General features: G+C 32.8%; 2 protein-coding genes across 4 annotated transcripts in view; both read left to right on the top strand.

The window, feature by feature from the left end:
• Positions 1-4,833, top strand: part of LOC111059944 (Fanconi anemia group D2 protein) — a 43,190-nt gene extending 38,357 nt beyond the window's left edge. The window contains exons 24-26 of one of the 3 annotated variants that reach the window (XM_039419517.1): positions 872-1,021; positions 2,504-2,671; positions 3,586-4,833. In XM_039419517.1, the coding sequence (XP_039275451.1) occupies positions 872-1,021; positions 2,504-2,671; positions 3,586-3,771 (504 nt within the window). In that variant the 3' untranslated portion in view covers positions 3,772-4,833. Of the gene's footprint in view, positions 1-871; positions 1,022-2,503; positions 2,675-3,585 lie in introns of all 3 variants that reach the window. The other 2 variants (XM_039419519.1, XM_039419518.1) reach the window with 2 other exon arrangements.
• Positions 4,834-8,789: 3,956 nt separating this feature from the next.
• The window catches only part of LOC111060097 (laccase), a 63,014-nt gene continuing 52,365 nt past the window's right edge, over positions 8,790-19,438 (top strand). Inside the window, exons 1-3 of the mRNA XM_039419512.1 lie at positions 8,790-9,014; positions 13,219-13,304; positions 18,307-18,457. The gene's annotated coding sequence lies outside the window, so the exon portion shown is untranslated. The remainder of the gene's footprint in view (positions 9,015-13,218; positions 13,305-18,306; positions 18,458-19,438) is intronic.

The following is a 19,438-nucleotide window of genomic DNA, read 5'->3' as shown; positions in this document are numbered from 1 at the left end:
AAATGTCAGCTACTAAATAATGTAGATCGATTGTTTAACCATGAAGCGGCAATTTTGAAATCAGCAATGTTGAAAGTTGTAATTCTATGCTACAACATAAATATACTTTGGGAACTCAAAAATATATACATATATAAAATCAATTATACTTACAAATAAAAAATATACTAACGATAAATATTCATCATCTTTAATAACCGATAAGATCGTATAAGACATCGTCATATCGATATAGCCATCGACATAGACATAACACAGACATGGACTTTGGCATAACATAACTTAGGACATAGAAATAACCATCGTATAAGACATAAAACATAACCGATAAGATTATATAGCTCACTTTAATAACCGATAAGATCGTCTAGTAAGTTATTGAGAGTTTTATGAGAAGGCCAAGCAATGCTCGTTCTACTGTGTATTTTGCTTTCCAAATTATCAAACTCTTGGTTCAATTTTGAGAAAATAATTTTCGGATCCATGGTTGTTGAGAATACCAGAAACCCCCAAAAAATAGAGAAACGTCGATGTTCTTACTAGAGGGAACATTTTTAAACACCCTCTTTGACGAGGTTGAAGGCCGTATATTTATAAACGAATTTCAAGACCAAATTCGAGTTAAGTATTGATCAGCAACCAATAGCAGGAGCCAATCGTTGCCTAAGCTTGTTCTTGAGAATATAGCCGTTTATAAATACGGACCCAAATTCAAAACTAGAAGAAGGTTTGGCCAAATGTGTGTTTTCTCTTACTTTCAAATTTAATCTCTCCTTATGAAATTGACGAAATAATATGCATCCATGTCCACAATTGGATAAACCAGTGTACTAATGGAATATTATACTAATGTGATTATTTAATTCAACAGGGTAGCATCTCCATCTTGCGTCTATTTCTAAATAACGGCATGACCGTTTGCAACTACATGTTCAAGACTGAATCTAACGACGTGTCAGCTGTGCTAAAAAAGCTGCAAGTGACAACCAGGTATCTGCACACTGTCCTCAATTATGTCAAGGTAAGAAGCTTCCATAATTCTTTCTCTGGTGCCATTTTGAAAACAAAGTTTAAAGTCCTGTAATACAAGGGAAATCAGTTCACGCACTACAGTCTGTACATCGGAAGTACATCTGAAGGTATAGACACTACAATAACATTAGGTTTACGCTTGTGTGCTTATAGAAGTGCTGTCTCATCAGTATTTCATCCTGTACTATTAAACGAGCAATTTCTGTTTATATGCTTATATTTATGTTTGTGTGTCACCGGATCTCGAAAACGGCTCTAACGGAATGACCAGCCTGAATAAAAGCCTGCCCAGAAGAACACGCACCATCCTTGCTTAACTGAGATCGGGATACTCTGTGATTGTGAACAGTTACATGTCCAGAATCACTGTTGGTGTAAGTGATACATGTTCCGACTTTGGCGGCGGATTCCACAGCACGGAGCATCTTTTCAGCTGCCCCTCGAAGCCGACACTACTGACAGCCACCAGCCTCTGGACCGACCCCTGTGGTTGTGGCTCGCTTCCTGGGCCTTGAGACGGAGGAGTAGTGGAACAATAGGGTTCCCGAAGTTGCTACAACGACATTATATTAACTAGAATCACTTCATTATTAATATATTAACTTTGGTAACTTTTGCTGCCCCTCGAAGCCGATACTACTGACAGCCGCCAGCCTCTGGACCGACCCCTGTGGGGTGGCCCGCTTCCTGGGCCTTGAGACGGAGGAGTAGTGAAACAACAGGTTTCTCGAAGTTGCTACAACAAAAACAACAACAACAACTTCCGTCAGGGACTCCCCACCAATAAAAGCCATACGAATATTATTACTGTGTTTGTTTACATTGTCTCACGGCTCTCTGAACAAACTACTGACAAATTAATTTTTCACATATCAGGCTGTATTATGTTTTATTTATTTATTTAATCATTCAGAATTAAAAAATGTTGTTTAGTTAGTGGATAGGAGTTTCATGTATTACAGGACTCGTACACTTTTTAGCAAGTTTCCATTTTTTATGACATCCTATTTACTTGTCGTTTCCTAGTTATCGATTTTTCATCTGTATTGACGGGAACCGCTTTCATTTGAAAATGAGTTCCGGAAGATTTACTTTTCTTTCACGTTGCGTGGGAGAATTCTCCACAAATAGTTTCAGTTGATGACTAACTCATGGAATTACCATAAAATAAGCATGCATGATGCTTTCTATGTGGTATTACTGTCGAAATTTGAGAACAGATAATTTTAATGAAAGACATTGAAATCAGATCAATGATATAAGTACTTGAATAATAATAATTAGCTCTGTATATAATAGGAACAAGTAAATCATCATTACGACTATTCAATTGGCTCCAAGAGCTTTTTCTTATGTATGTAACTTGCAAAGTGGCAGGTCTATTGGGAATTGAATTGAAGTAAACTCAATGGAGGGAGAATTAAGGTTTTAAAAATCGTATAATTCATCTCATTCTTATATAATGTTTCAGGTGAGCAAAGTTGCTGGATTTCAGCAATACTTGCCGGCGGCACGCAGTGTCATGGAGTCGATAATATTGCAAGTGAAAAACACAATTGTTCTGAACAATTGCACCGATGCCTTCTATTTGGGAAGTGTGAAGAACAGAGATTTAAAAGGACAGGAGATACTTTCACAGGTGAGTTGTCATTTTCAAATTCAAAGATAAACCTGCCCCAAATGATCAATAAACTGATTTATTCAGTTATCTTTCAGTGATCCTAATACCTAATATTACTATTACTAAGGTTTTGGTGATACACACATCAGCTTTACAAAGAATGATTAGATACTATTGGAAAAAACAGATATATGAAAAATAAATCTATCATGTATATGAATACATGATGTATACAAGCTACAATCATAATCTGTATTAGATACATAATAATCAGCTAAAAACTATAAATAAGACTTTGACAAATTAATAAAATGAATAGTCATATAAAAATTAGTTAAGTTTATATTAACATAAGTAGTACAAGCATGAATACAATGCTTGTCATGTACTGCAACAAAAAGCAAGAGGGAAATAAATATGCCCTGGAAAAAAGTGATTAATATAAATTCATCTGTTTGTCTTTTATAATAATCAGATCATAACTTGATTATCATTATGCAACGTAATATACAGGTAAAATCAACATTTCAATTTCAATTTATTTACTCACTATTTTAACAACACAATTACAATATTATAAAATGAATATTAGAACCCACATAGAGTATTACGTCCGTATGTGGGGAGCAATTCTTAAGATTAGCTGTGTTACATTAAAAAATATTGGGCTATTTATAAGTATAAGATACATAAGGTAAATGAAATAAAAATAGGTTTTGTATAATATATTCTTTAGAATCAATTATATAAAAAAATCAATTCAAATTTAAAGAGGAAGAAAAGATAGATCCATTGGAAGAAAAGTAGGTAATCGGCTTTAAACATTACATATTTAAAATTATGCATGCAATAACATCATTAAATGCATTAGGTTATTCTAGTATTGTAAATGGTGTCTCTGAAGAGATTGATGAAAAAGTTTATCACTTCAGGTGGATGATGATGATGATGAAATCAGTACCATAGGAAAAACCGGAGAACAAGAAGAAGAGGACGAAGAAGAAGACGATAATGGTAACGATGATAACGAAGATAATGAAGCAGAAGAGGCGGAGGAGGAAGAAGAGGGACAGAAAAGTGAAGACAATGAGGATGACAGGATAAGTGATTTATATTAATTTGATGGTGACGAACTCAATTCAACTTTATTCCGCCAACGGTGAGAAAATAGTTGGAAATTATAGATGGACAAACATCATTATTTCAGATTTATGGTGCTGTTAAGTAGAGTACTCTATGTAGAGTTATTTAGAATAAGTTAGGTTAATTTCATAGGTAGTATTGTATAATATCTACCCATACAAGTATATAATATTGTGTATATTTATGTATCCATCCAAAAAGTTTGGGGAAAACTACCTCTCTATTTTTCCATCAGTTTCTGTGTACATGTTTTATAATGTTTGACATTACCAGTAGTTGTTAAATTACTTATTATATATGTTCTTATGGGTAATTAATCTTGATTTTTACGTTTGAAATCTCATTCACCTTAGTATCTATTATCATTATCTTTATCATTTAGTGATCCATGTTCGTTTCCATTCATTCATTCATTTATTTATAAATCACTATAATCATAATATAATTATGACATTGGAGGAAAAACTAGGCTGAGCCTGTACTATTTATCTCCAAAATTTTGATAAAATGTTATGTTGTCCAAAAGTTAAGGTTATGTAATCACACGCCGCTTCGTCACTTGATTTTCGGTCCAGGAATAATGATTTGAAAATTTTGAATTTTGAAGGTTGATGTAGTACTATGTGCTAGAGTAGTAGTACTATGTAGTACTAGAGTGCTGTCTACTCTAAATTAATCACAGAATGTATCACAATGAATTAAAAACGTTTTTCCATGTACTAATCATTAATCACTCATACTTGTTCGTAGATTTTCAATTCCTAGATTTTTCCATGGTAGACTACTGTAGTTAGCTGGCAGAGCTCACATTGTGTCACTTGGTAGCTATTCGAACTGATAGTTTTCTTCATAAAACAAAGATAGATTTCTAGTTTATTTTCAATACAGTTTATTACATTCCATTTCATTATTGAATATAAATAAGCATTGGAACATGAACATCATAATCTATTTTTGAATCATATCAATAGTTTGTACCTTCTCACATCTATTTTCTTGTACAAATATTTGTTTTAGAAATAAACTAAATTTTCTAAAAATTGAGTATAATATTGATTATTAAGAAGAGAAAGGTTGCATTATTAGTATTAGTATCAGATTGTTTGTAAGTAATATCATGAAATAATAAATTAATTATTTGCGAATAAATTTATTACAAAATTTTACAATCCGCTTTATTGTTAAGCTGATGTCATCAATACAAACTCAATGATATTTATTAAATTTGCGTCAAATCAATGAATTGCATTACATGATGTTTAGGTAAATATTGATCTTGAAACATTTCATCATTCAATGACTGGAGCTGTTGTCAAACTTAGAATAGAATAATTTGGTAACAGTTGATGCTACGAGGGCAGAAAATGGTGGTTAGTTGGCTCAGGTTTTAACGGCAATTGAAAGGTTTTAACCCGTAGAGAATGGAATCGCTGAGTTTTAATATCCAACTCATGAATGGAGACAAAATTCCTGATATAGTGCAGAGCTTTAGAACATTCAGTATCGTGTGACTGGAAATCATTGATTTTATTAATAAGGGATGCTGATGAGTTTGAAATGTGGATCTAACCGTAGAAATCACAATTTGTATTGCCTAATATTTTTTGATTTCTGGTAAAAGCAAGAATTTGTTCTCAGCTTTTATGTCTCATTTTATTCCAATATGAGAACCAGGAAAAAATTCATGATCACCAATTTCAATGTTAAACGTTGAAATTTAAACCTTTGTTCAACGTGCAATTGGAATTGTACAATTTATGTATGTACAATTATGTACAGTTTGTATTTATGTACAATTATGGAATTCGGGATTAGGAATGCAAACAGGAACAAAGTTAAATCAAGTAAGTATTTTTTATTAATTTTACCTATGGTTCATTTCTTATTTTACCAGTGATCATTTAACTCTTCAAATCTTACTTCATAGACTAAAATATTGCCAGTCAGGTTGGTCGAGTAGTCTGTGGGGTTACAGCCATCTGGTTTGTGGGCTCGAATCCCGCCGGTAGGCATGGACGTTCGATCATCTCATCATTCACCCTCGCACTTACCATTACCTACGCATAGGCAAAAAGCTTGTGTGTCATCATACTCAATAAAAAATTTGAATTTTCTCTACAAAATCTAAACGAACAAAACTTTTACGCTTTAAAAATGAAGTGTAATATCTCTTCTAGAATCTAAAAACGTATATTTTAAATATCGAAATGTGAACTACAGTACTTCTTCAGGCCGTCTCACGTTTTCCTGTTGAGATTTTATCACTAATTTGCTTGTTCTTGAATTCTACTCTAATTAATGTATTCAAAATTCATTCATTATTAGTTTTCTTTTCTATTACTCTGTGAATTATGTTGAAGATTTTCTCGCTCTTTCTCATCTCTCTTCCATTTTTTGTCCTTTTATCCTGTTAATTTTCCTACTAACCATTTTCCACTCTCTATTTCATTACCCATGTTGATATTGCTCTTCATTTCTTATTTATAACTACCTTCTTCTCGTCTAGTTGAATGTCAATACATTCGTGTATCACTCTTGCTCTGGCTCTCTCTTTCTCTATCTCACACACACTCTTTCTCTCTGTCTCATCCTTACTCTGTCGTCGGTCTATTTGCTTTGAATTCCTGTACTACTCACGTGTTCTAACGGGTGGCAGAAAATGTTTTTTAAGTTGATGATTTGACAGATATGAGGAAAATTGAATAAAATGCGGACCAATTATCACACCTGTATTATTTGTTGGGCTGGTCATTTGATGATTTGATCATTTTTACATACACTGAGTGACTCATGTTGTCAAGTGTGAATGGATGAAGCTTCAATATCAATGTCTACTTGAAGCAATGCAACTAAATTGAAGCTATCTCTTTAAGGCGGAGTTCGGACTTCACAGTTCTTTTTACAATTACTCTACCTTGAAGAAACTCAATATGCGAAAGTACGTTTTATTGAGCCTTGCTGCTTGTTTCAATTCCTGAAATGCTAAAACTTCTTATGTGCAACAGTCTAATTGAACCAAAATGGATTTATCCTTAGAAAATCGTGGAGTTGTAATTGATTAAAATTAAGCACCTACCAAATTCCTTCGAGGTTGAAAACTAATTGATTGGTCGATTTGATTAGAAGAGCGCTAAGTGCTGATCAATCAACATGCACACTTATGTCAATCAACCAATGATCTGGCCTTCTTATTTTCTTTCTCTCTCACACACACACTATCTCTCCGTCTTCCGTTTCTACAGCTGCATTGACAGCATCCTTAGATCCTCGATCATTTGTCTCAATTGAAAATTTATTACTATTGTATTTTGATAACTTTGAAGTAAAAAACACTCACATTTTTTTCTTTTCTTTCGAGAATGTGAAACACCAGCACGAAATGGTCGTCGCCACATCAAAAGAATGTGAGTATTTTCACTTTAAAGTTATCAAAATACAATAGTAATAATATTAGTGAAAACAAGATGGATAACCAACAATGAAAATTTATAACCCTATGGTCTATTCATTCATTCATTCACAATGCGGCAATATATGGGGAAATCATAGAAATTGATCTTTATTCTAACAATCATAATCTGAAAACAAAAGCTTTATTTCCATCCTAATTCAAAATAATATTTTTATGATAACCAAGTCCTTGAATGAAACTACTATAAAAAAATTATATTTACGACAAAACTTGTATACTTGTACGTTTATCACTGTGTTTAGTACAGTTTGGAACAGGTACAGGTTGGTATACTTGTATTTAAAGTAATCCTACACAGTAGATATCATCATATATAAGTTTGATATCAATCTACAATTTATTGTTAATGTCAAACTATTCTTAGAAATACTCAAACTATTCTTTTTAGTAGAAGCATTAGTAGTAGTTCTCTGATTATTATCATCTCTGATGGTTATTTATTATCGAACATTACATTACAAGCAATAATCTTATAACAAGTCCTTGGATAAAATAATGAAGGATATCTTAATACCGTAATTGAAAAAATGATATCACTATCTTTGTTACTAAGTACCGATAGGGTGATAAGTGCGAATCAATCAACAATGCATACATTATTATTATGTCAATCAATCAATCGTGAGGAACTCCTTCACTATCTTCCTTTCTATCTTGCTATGAATCTTTCTACCGCATATTACTCTATGATATCTCTTTTATTCAATATCAAATCAATCCTCAATTTGCATTGTATACATGACATGTATGTATAACTGGATGCATTTTTGGTTGATCGACACAATGTGTCGATCAACCAAAAATGATGACACAATGTGTCGATCAACCAAAAATGCATCCAGTTTCTCTTTCTCTCATCCCTCATCCTCTCAGGGCCTCATCCCCAGCTAAAAGCTATTTTATAGAAATTCTACTGACATGTTAGCTTTATGTATTGTTAAGCTTCGTAATTCATGTAAATAATATTTTTATCATCATTTTGTATTGCTGCTTTAGTAAGTAGAATTGGTATTCCAAGACATAGTATAGCATGTCTTTGTAAATCAATCAATAATTCTTCTTTGAAAACACAAAGTGTTGTCAAAGAATATATGAGTGAAATAAAAACACTTAAAGGAATCAATACAAAAAAATTGACAAGTAATATTAAATAGTAATTATCAACACGGTTTCTCTCTCTCTCTCTATTTCTCCCTCTCTCTTCGCTAAAACTCGTAAATACATCGACTGTATTATTTCACTATTTTTCGCTCTGTCTTTTTTGCATTCCATCTTTCAGTTGTTCCTCTCTTTCTCTGTCTCTCCCTATTTATCTCTCTCACACACACACTAACTCTTTATATAACCATGTACTTTAATATCGCTCTATCTCTTTTTCATATTTTATTGGTAGTCTCTCTTAATCCCCACCCCTTTATCACACTCTCTCATTCTCTTACTTGCTTCTTCTTCTCTCTCGCTCTCTCTCTGCCTCATATTTTTCAGCACCAGCCGCACTTCTATCAGATCCTAGATGATCCTTGACACGTGAGCTGCCACCGCTGTGTGGATGGGGCCGACCTTCTGCCTTCTGCCTGCCTGCTGAGGCTACGTGCTCTCGGGTCGGTCTCTTACTGGCTCAGTGCACTCTGTGGGTCAGCCGTGTGGGCTACTATAGTTGCTTCGGCCTGCCTTGCTCCTGCGTCTGTGGTCTGGGGCGTCCTTATATCTACCGTCTCATCCTTGCATCGGATAGCTAGCTAGCTGGTGAGTTCAACAAATACTTTTTATTTATTTTGGTAATTTATTATTTAATCTTTATTCAAAATCTAGTCCAAGAAATACTATTCATCTGTATTGTTTTTATCTATTATTTTATCTTTATTCAAAAACTATCCATATCTTTTCCACCAATTATTTTGTAACAAATATTCATGTGTTTATTTATTTATTTTGAAAAAAATTACTATCCATATTCAATATTATAGAAAATAACTAGTGAAGTCCAGGTTACTGTTTCCAATCTTGCTTCTATAGTGAGGTCCACGTTATAATGACAGTATTTGATTAACATTGATGTTGCTATCCTTGTCAATCATTCGACAAAGCAGATACAGCTGTCCTTTTCTAGCTCCGCAACCATGCCAGATCGGTTCTAACAATGTATGTAGAAATATAATTAATCAACAAAATTCTCAATCTCAATTATGACAATTCATTATAAAATATATTTTCCTCACCAATAAAATATAATTGATTATTTTGAACAAGAATGAACAGTTAATATTACTTAAGATATACAAGTATCAGTTATCCTCTATAGAAGGCAGTGTCAAGGCAGAGATTCGGCAACGCTATTCTCATATCTTTCTCCACTGTCATTAAAACGTGGACAGCACCCTTGTAATATTTTCAAATTAAACACGAATAGTCTCGACATTTATGTCATTCTCATAAAGTCCTTGTGTCCTTTTTAAAGATTTGTGTTCAATTTGAAAATATAATCAGGGTTCTAGTTATTTTCTATAATTGAACATTCAGGTAGCCCTATTAAACTATTTTATTATCCATATCCTTTACGCCAATTATTTGTATATTAAAAAAATCACCCGAATCCCTTGCGTGATGTTTCAATAACTTCAATGTCCCAATGACAAAATCCCAATCATCTTGTGTGCTTTCATGAATAGGAAATTATAATATTTAGTAATTTTTCGCTGAGGGTGATGCCCACATGTCGTGAGCTTCAGGTTTGTGCTTGGGTCATGAGACGGGTGACGATGAGGGATGAGTGGACCTATAGCTTTTAGTGGATTACGAAACACTGGGTAGCGGTTGATAGATTTATATTGTTTCACGTTAGGAATAGATCAGTTTTTGGAGAATGCCTGTTGGTTCATCCAGAATTTATACTGTCGTTTGAATTAGAATTGGAACCGTTTTGGGCTTAAGCTTGGGGTACTTTTCTGGAAGTAATGTTATGTTAAATGATTGAATAAATAGATAGATTGTGTAATTAATTATTGACAATAAATGAATAAATAATAATTTAGTGGAGGCTTTTCAAATGGTCAACATTGCAAACCATATTGTAAAGCGTAATGAACTATCAAAATTCAACATTCACAGCAATTATTGCCTAGTACAAATATTAAAAAACAGTTTATCTTTAATGGTCCATCAACAAAATAAAGATTAAATCGATCTAGGAAGAAAATACTTTTTATGGCAGTTCGAAATTAGGAATAAAGTCGCAATTTTTAGGTTACATAGGATACAATATACTTCTATCAGATACAATGCTACTATTTTGAAGTTTGGCATGATGAGATTGTCGATATCGGTTTTAGCTAATATTATGATATTATTTATTCATCTATCTGATGAAATCGAATACTGATTTCAGTTTTAATCAAATAACAATTGAACAGTAATTTAATTATTAATAACCATTGTCACATTAAAATAATATTTTAATAAAATTTTCAAAAATAATTCAAAACCTCAATAAAAGCAATTATCCAGTGGAGAAAGCTCAAGTATTGCACTGTCATTTAGTTCATTGAAGAGTTCGTTTTAGCTATGTTTTGAAGCCTGGAGCATAAGTGATATTTACTTTTAACGCATTCAGCAATCTTTATATCAATTAATCTTTATATCCCATTCAACCAATGCTGACTGATTAGAATGAATCTTACTATAGGGCATATATACATGTATATGTAAAAATGTTAATTAGACGGTTGTGGGCCAGCCGATCTGATTTGCTATTGGCTCAACATCTTCATTCATCCTAATTTTGTTTCATGAATAGACAAGATTCTGCCAAGTCATGTTCACTCTTCCTTTCTCTCCCATTTCTACTTTCTTCTTCTATTCACTCTCGCTCTCTTCAGGCTTCCGGTAGAAATGATACCGGTACAACAATATAGGATATCTTTATCTTGCTCTTATAAAACACCGTACCCGCTTTTCTTGGTTGACTCACTTGACTCGCTTTTGGTGTTTGCGACCCATGATACATTTTTAGGAACCGGTGATACATTTTTTGTTACCGGTGGTATTACTAGAAGTTCTGTGAACAGTATAGACCTCGCGCTCAGTGAGTTACATTGACCTGTTGTTATGTTTTCTCAAAAGTTAATAAATAATTTATCAATGTAAAATGTCTAGAAAAAATCCTAAATAAACATAGAGCTTTCTGTTCTAACATACCGTGACGTGTCGTCCCGGAATGTGAGTGTGAGCGCTGTTATCAGGTCTGGCTGCAACTGTCTACAAAGTTGATGGAAAGATACATTTTCAAGATGTTCGATGTTTTTGAACGGGTAGTATTATAGACCACTAGACAGCTGATTTATGATGATATTCTATAGTCTGATTTTCACTCTGATATTGGCGTATGAAAGAGGCTCTTTTTTCTTTTATATTATCCTTGAAATGCAACATTTCCAAAAACCTTGTACAGTATATACGTTGACGTGCAATTTAAAAAGGAACATACCTGTCAAATTTCATGAAAATCTATTACCGCGTTTCGCCGTAAATGCGCAACATAAATAAACATTAAGAGAAATGCCAAACCGTCGACTTGAATCTTTGACCTCACTTCGCTCGGTCAATTATTATTTTAAAAAACTCATTGTTCTAAGGTATTAACGCTAGTTTATTTTTTCCAAAACCCCTATAGTTAAGAGAAAATGACGAAGTGTAGGGTGGTGTAAGGCTACCTGATTGAGAAGTTATTTGATTCAGTTTACAGTTACTGAGTAGTAAACTATATCAATCAGATATCAGCTAAAACCAATATCAAGGAAATAATCCATGTCATTTTGTCAAGCATTAAAATTAAAAATAACCATAGACTAATAAAACGTCTTCAATAAAATAATAAAAAGTAAAAAAAAATAATAAAGTCTCAAATCTGTACTGTAAGGCTAGCTCACACACATCGATTTTTGTTCGTAAGATATTTTGCCGTCCTCATAAATTATATTAGATTAAACAGATGATGGTTTGCAAGTTCCGTTTAATCTGATAGAATTCGTAAGGACGGCAAAATATCCTACGAAAAAAATCGATGTGTGTGTCTGTGTGCAGGGCTTAATTCAGTTGAGTTTTGAGAATCTAGCAAGGTGGCTACTGTTTGAAAACTGCTGAATACGCTAATTCTTGTTGAGGCTGGCTACTTGCATTATCGCAGATTCTATGATCTCAATACATAGTTTACGTTTATTTTCTAGTGTAGAAGTTTGCTAGGGGAATACAGGTTCGAAAGCACTCAACTAATCACTTCGTTTTCTGTAATAATTACTGGTTTATATTTCTTATGATGACCTACCTAGTTATTGTGCAATAAAACTTTTTCATTTCCGTGAAAACTATCTTCAATGCAATACAATGGTTATCGTGGGATTGCTACGATTTGTGTTCATAAGCTCAATAATTTTATTATCATCACTTCTAGAAAATGAAGAAATTTAAGTTCGATACCTCTACGTGAGGCAAACTTCATAAATTTATCACAGTTAAGCTGCGTTTACACCAAAGTTATCAACAAAATGTTAATAACTTGATCCTTTTTTAAAATGTATGAATTCAGGGCCACTTTCTTGTATTTATAAAATGGAATTATAGTACCCTTTAAAATTAATAAAATATTAAAAAACAAGAATACAAATTGTAACGTAACTACTAGTTTCAGTGATCACACCATCGACTATAAAATTCTATTTTATAAACTTAATCCTTATAGATTCTATTAGATTGAACATAACTTATCATACACAGACATGATGAACATATTATGTGTTTGTCAAGTTCCGTTCAATCTAATAGAATCTATAAGGATTAAGTTATCAACATTTTGTTAATAACTTTGGTGTAAACGCAGCTCAAGGTGGAGAATCATGGTGAAATTTGTTGAGAATACATTTTTAATTAAAATAATGAAAAATTGTGTTTGTTTCAGTGGCCAATCAGAGGTTGGTCATGCTTGTTGTCGCTTTGCTTGATGTTACGAAGAGTTTGAAGATAGACACGCCTCTACAATATAAGGTTAGTCTGAAAAACAAAATTCTTAATTTTTTAGAATATTTTCCTTGAAACATTTTTCATCAGTGACTGAATTTCATTACTCATTTTGGATGGATGGCGACTCCTTGAGGGCAGCTCCACTATTTTTTTTTCAAATCAAACTGTTTATTTTCTCTCAAAAAAACACAATACATTTTATATACAGCAATAAAACTTAAAATATTAACAGCATTAACATACGGTAACTGACTATGAACCTAGTAGCCTATGTTGATAGTATAATTTTTATAAAATATTTATAAAAATACATGATCATGATCACAAACTATGACTGTTAAAATTAATAACTATTATCGCTGTTAATAACTAATAGCTGTTAAATGGGAGCCTGGTTTGAGCCTGTGAGCGGGGACCGAGTTGCTTTGTATTTTGATAAACTATAGCTAACAGTTGTTATGCTCTATACCTGACAGTCACTACCCCCGGTGGTTCGAAACCCATCTGAAATTGGATGTCCATTCATCTCCCATCTCTCTTACATTGTCAAAAACAATACAAGGTCTGTGAGGATCATCTTTTTAATGGATAGAAAAAATAGAATTTTAGTTGAACATTGCAAACATACGTATCTTCAAATATACCGTACCTTGAATGTCATCATAAATCAGTCATGCAATTCTGAGCAGCAATTCTGATACGGTACATGGAAAAATATAAATAAATGTTTATTTCCCAAAAAACTAAAACTACAACATCAATTACACAAAATATTATATAAATTACAATTACATACAATAGTTAGTTACAAAAAATTCGTATAATGTGTCCTCTACTTGTTTAGTTTTTTCTGTGTGGAAATTGACCTACTCCACTATGGCGTACCATGTTCTAGAGTTAGTAGGACATAGACCTACTCGAGATAGTAGGAACGAGTTCAACTTGGCTAATTTTGATGGAAAAATTCAAATTAAGGCAGTGAAAAAAGAGATTTGTTTATTAGGTTCTCATGAAAAGAGAGACAGATAACAATGTTGAGGCAGGTCATGCTTCTTTGACTTTGGTCCAGTTGCCTAGTAGAAGAATATGACAAGTCATAGAACAAGAAGAGGAAGAAAGAGGAGAAGAAGAAGAGGAAGAAGAAGAAGCATAAGAGGAAACTTAGATAGTCAGCTGTCACTTTGGTCTTCACAAGGATCATAAGAATGCAGGGTCATCAGCTGACATGTTTTCACCAGTAATGTTTACCATTATTTCATCATTCCCACCTGATATACCGAGAACCGCTAATCTTTCCATATAAATTATGCATGGAGAGTTCATGGACAGAGCTTCCTCTTTCCAGCAGTTTCTCGGTTATTTATTTTTAGAACAACAACGTCTGGAGTGGCAGCCGTTACAAGGATGCTCGGTTACCTTCACTGAGTGGCCCAAACAAGTTAGTACATATGGCACAGTCATTGAAGAGAGAGAGAGAGACGGTGATGATAAGAAAGAAGGATAATGATAAGAGAAGTGATAAGGAGGGAGTCAAACATTCTTCTCACTCTTGTGATGATAGGAAAGAGAAGGATAATGATAAGTGATAAGGAGAAAGAGAAGGAGAGAGTAAGACATTTTTCTCACTCTTGTGCACTTTCGTTTTCAGTGCCAGCTACGCATGACTGATTCGACCGCTCTTCAAGAGATTTAGCACAAGAACTTTATATACTATTAAATTATGGTTGAGCAATGTAATTCTACTAAATTATCGATAAGGTATTTTCTTCGAAATTGTATTGACCGTGTGTGAAACGAGGTTTATTGCAAGATAATGATTGCTTTTATGAGGAATTAGGTGATAGTGATGTTATATTTGCATATTTATTTGGTTTTCGGTCCCCTACAGAAATTCTTGTAATTTTTCCCTGTAAAATGCATCAATCTGATGAAAAAGACTAATATGATATAATTGTTTCAGATGAACTGAAGCTTATTCAATATTCATAGTTTCTTATAGTTATGGGATACCTGCTGGTGCTGATAATGTGGACCTACTGTTCAAATGCGTTTCGAACCACCAAGAATCTCACATTCATTAATTTAAATCAAGTTACTGATAACGATTTGTGTATTATAAATGAAATGAATAATGTTATTCTTCATTATAATGAAGAGATAAATGTTAAATTTATTGTCAGTGAAATGCTGTGTCAGGTCAAATTTTATTACCTCAAGTTTTTCAAGTAAGATTGAGATAAAACACTTATAATTTGGTATTTTTTATCAGATTGAAATTTTACAAGAAAAATGTCAAGTATAATTTGTGCGAGACAGATTTGAGATGAAGCTTTTTTTATTTTCTTTGAATCTATTTTTAGCTAAGAAATAATAAAGAACTCACTTGAACAGTTTAAAATTTCACTTGAAATTTTTAAATTGGAGAATAATGTGTAGTTCATGGAAACTATCTACCAATTATCTAGTATTGTTTTATACCATGTCATTGGCCTCTGGAAGATTGCATTAGCTAAAGTCCCATTAGCCTTTCAGTAGACATTTATCTCTAAATAGATCTTTTTTAATACAGATCCTCAAACAGTGTTATGTAATCGGTAAACGTTTCTAATACCTTGAACTAACTGGCAGAATAGCAATAAGATTGAACACAGCAAGTTAAGGTCAGAGATTGGCTGATATTTTGACAAGACGATAGCATTTTGATCGCGATAAGATTGAACTGGAAAATTGTGTTTTGATGGGTGAACAACACTAAACAATAAATGTTATATTTAATGGTTATGATCAAGCATCATCTAGTCCTTCAATATTCACCTAGATTGTATGAATAGATTGTATTCTATGCAATTAATACTAGTACGTTTTCCATAGTTTTATTTGTAATGTTCAACTGAAACAGAACTTCAACTTCCCAGAATAATTACGATGGATACTTTTTGTAATTCGCTGAAGATTGCTTGATGCTAGAATGACTTTGAAGTTGCACAAAATTGTAATACTTGGTTGAAATACTCAACATCATTAGTTGAAATGATGAAATGGGCTTTCATAGTGTGAGCAAAATTTTTCAACTCGTTTATCAAAGTAAAATCAACTATTTAATTCGATGAGACGCACAAATTGGTTAATAGCCCTTCTTCTCAAGTTTGAAATTATTCTCTCACCTTGATAATCAAGCTTTATAGTATTTACAGGTTACAGAACTGTCCATCACATCTAGTTCAAATTATTTATTTAAACATGAGATTGCACTTGGGATATTTCAAAATTTTTCAGAAACCTCTATTAGAAGGTTTTTGGCAATTTCCTATTTTATTTATAAAACAAGTCCAGAGCGATTTAAATCAAACGTGAGCTGCTTTTTAAGTGTTTCGCAATATTGTCACAGATTAGCTACTCAATTGTTAGTTCTTCGGCATCTTCAACATACTTTTTATTCTTCTTCCAGACCTCCAAAGTTGAATTTTTCTTCTCTCCCATCACCATTCCAAAAATCAATTACCAAAGCTCGTTTTTTTAAACCAGCTGCAATTCTAATCTTTTCCAATTTATTTTATTGGTATTGACCCGTTAATTTCGCTGAAATGAAAAGAATCAATGCAATATTCGTCATTAAAATCAGGACAGAGAAGGCACGTGCTGCATTTATCAAATTGAAGAGTTTACTGATATCAAGAGATATAAAAATGGATCTCCGAATTCGTCTCCTTAAGTGTTTCGTGTTTTCAGTTCTGTTATATGGCATGGAAGCATGGACCTTGAATAAATTATGTGAAAAGAGAATTCAAGCCTTTTAGTTTTGGACCTACCGCAGAATGCTGAGAATCTCATATACAGACCATGTAACAAAGAAGAGGTTTCTCAGAAGAATGGAGAAAAGGCCAGAGCTCATAGGTGAAATTAAGGAACGAAAATTAAAGTACCTAGGTCACATAATGAGGGGAAAGAAATATGAAATATTGCACCTTATTATGCAAGGAAAAATAACAGGCAAGAGATCAGTGGGCAGAAGATGAATATCTTGGTTGCGCAACTTAAGGGATTGGTTCCAGTGTACATCCAATGACCTATTCAGAGCAGCTGTAAATAAAATGAAAATCGCCATCATGATAGCCAACCTCCGCCATGGAGACGGTACATGAAGAAGAAGAAAAATATTCGTCAGCATTGACATGTTGAATCTTTGAAATAGCATACGTGAATCTTTCAACATACAGCAATAAGTAGTAGTTTAGTAGCCTAATCAAGAAGTTATCAGGTACTACTCCAAAGCTTCACATCTGAAAAGTTTGGTACATGCTCCAAATTGTCGATCAAAATTAGCTCATTTATCCATTTCTTTATAATAATTATGACAAATAATCATTTACTATTTTTCTATCATTATTAAGGTTACACAAAAGCCTTTAAATTTTAATCATGATTAATTGTCATGAGAACCAATCAGAGAAGGATTTTTTGAAAAGAGAGCTTCTCTAATTGGTTCTCATGGCATCCAATCACGATTAAAATTTATCAGGCTTTAGTGCAACTGAAGACCCTAGCTGTTTTAAAAAACGTTCGGTTTTCACATGGTTCTCGGCGAAAATCACACAACTTTTTTATAATTAAACGTAAAATAGGCTACTCAGATTTCATCCATCCTTGTATTCTACCATAGCTTGTATTAATGGACTTTAATTAGAATCAGATAGACCTAGTAAGATATAATTTTTTCATATACCATACACTTTTTTGCAAAATGCTCGTTCGTATTGACTCTGGGTGTGAGAAGAAACATCAATGTAACAAAGACATAACTAATCAAATTATTTTTCCTTTACACTGGTTCATCACAAAAAACTGATCAACTTTAGAAATCAATTCATGTTTGAGTTGAAGCCTCTTGACTTCCTCAATTACCCGTATACCTGAAGCCAACCAAGCAGAGCTAATAAGTTATCAACGTTTCTTGCAAACTATTTTTCTCACTTATTGTTCAGCAGCGGCTTTTCATTAATAACTCTAATTATTGTTATTTTAATAGGTCTGACCGACATTATCTGTTCGTCGTATCGTTGCGGCGTTCGAAAACTGACGACTTTGGTTTAAAGCCCTCTTTGACTCATCGCTACTTGGAGAAAACATTCACTTTTTGGAAGTTATGGGATTACTGAGAGGAGAGGCTACATAAAATTGTAAGTCATTTATCAATTCTTTTTATTTTTAGTTTTTTGCGAAATTCATTCACTTGTCATCAGAATGAAACAAAACTTTTGTTCGAAACTATATCTTCAAATTCATTTCTACGTGCATTACAAGATTCTTCTTGTAAAATGACTTATTTAGAAGTATTTATTTAGGATAGAAACAAACTGATCGTTAGTCCTAGTAGTCTACTAGTAACAGTTAAATAATATAATAATAATTTATTGATTCTTCTTCACTTTCACAACAATTGAAAAAAAAACACTGAATAATTTGTATACATCATAAAATATAAAAAGAATCAAATGGCTCACAAGAGTTTCGTCTGATCGTGAGCTTAAGGAAAATACAAACAAGAAATTACAAAAAAGGTGAAAAACAACTACGGTAAGCAAAAGAAGAAGAACAAGAGGTTTGATAAACTAAAGAAACTATAGTAAGATTAATAAATATGTTAACAAAAGAGAGAAAAGAAACTACTAGAGTGTCGACAGATCAAAGAAACTAATACTAATTGGGAGAAAAATATCTGAATATTTTGCCCTGCAGCATTTACCCTTATTAAAGGATAAACTTGCCTACATTCAGTTATATTCAATTTAAGAAAATCTACGTGCAAGTTGTGTAACTTACTGGATTTGGAAATTCTCTGAAAATATTCTATTATTAATCTGTAATAGACTCCCTCAATAACTCATTACCAATTTATTGATCAAACTTTACATTTATGGGAAAGAAAAAATGAGCTTCAACCTTAAACAACTAAATTTTCAAAATCTAGTACATTAATTTTTCCAGATTTGAGTAAATTTATGTTAAATTTATAATGAGAAGAGATTGGAATGTCAACTTGAAATTCCGTTTAGTGAGAGAATAATTGATAATTGAGGATAACTCTCCACGTATGCGGAAATAATTACATGAAATATGCTTGTCTTTATGTTACAGTATTATAATTGGATGTTGAAAGC

This window comes from Nilaparvata lugens, chromosome 1 (genome assembly GCF_014356525.2).
Source record: "Nilaparvata lugens isolate BPH chromosome 1, ASM1435652v1, whole genome shotgun sequence".
Classification (NCBI taxonomy): Eukaryota; Metazoa; Arthropoda; class Insecta; order Hemiptera; family Delphacidae; genus Nilaparvata; species Nilaparvata lugens.
Note: the sequence above shows the minus strand (reverse complement) of the source record. Positions and strands in the feature narration are given on the sequence as shown.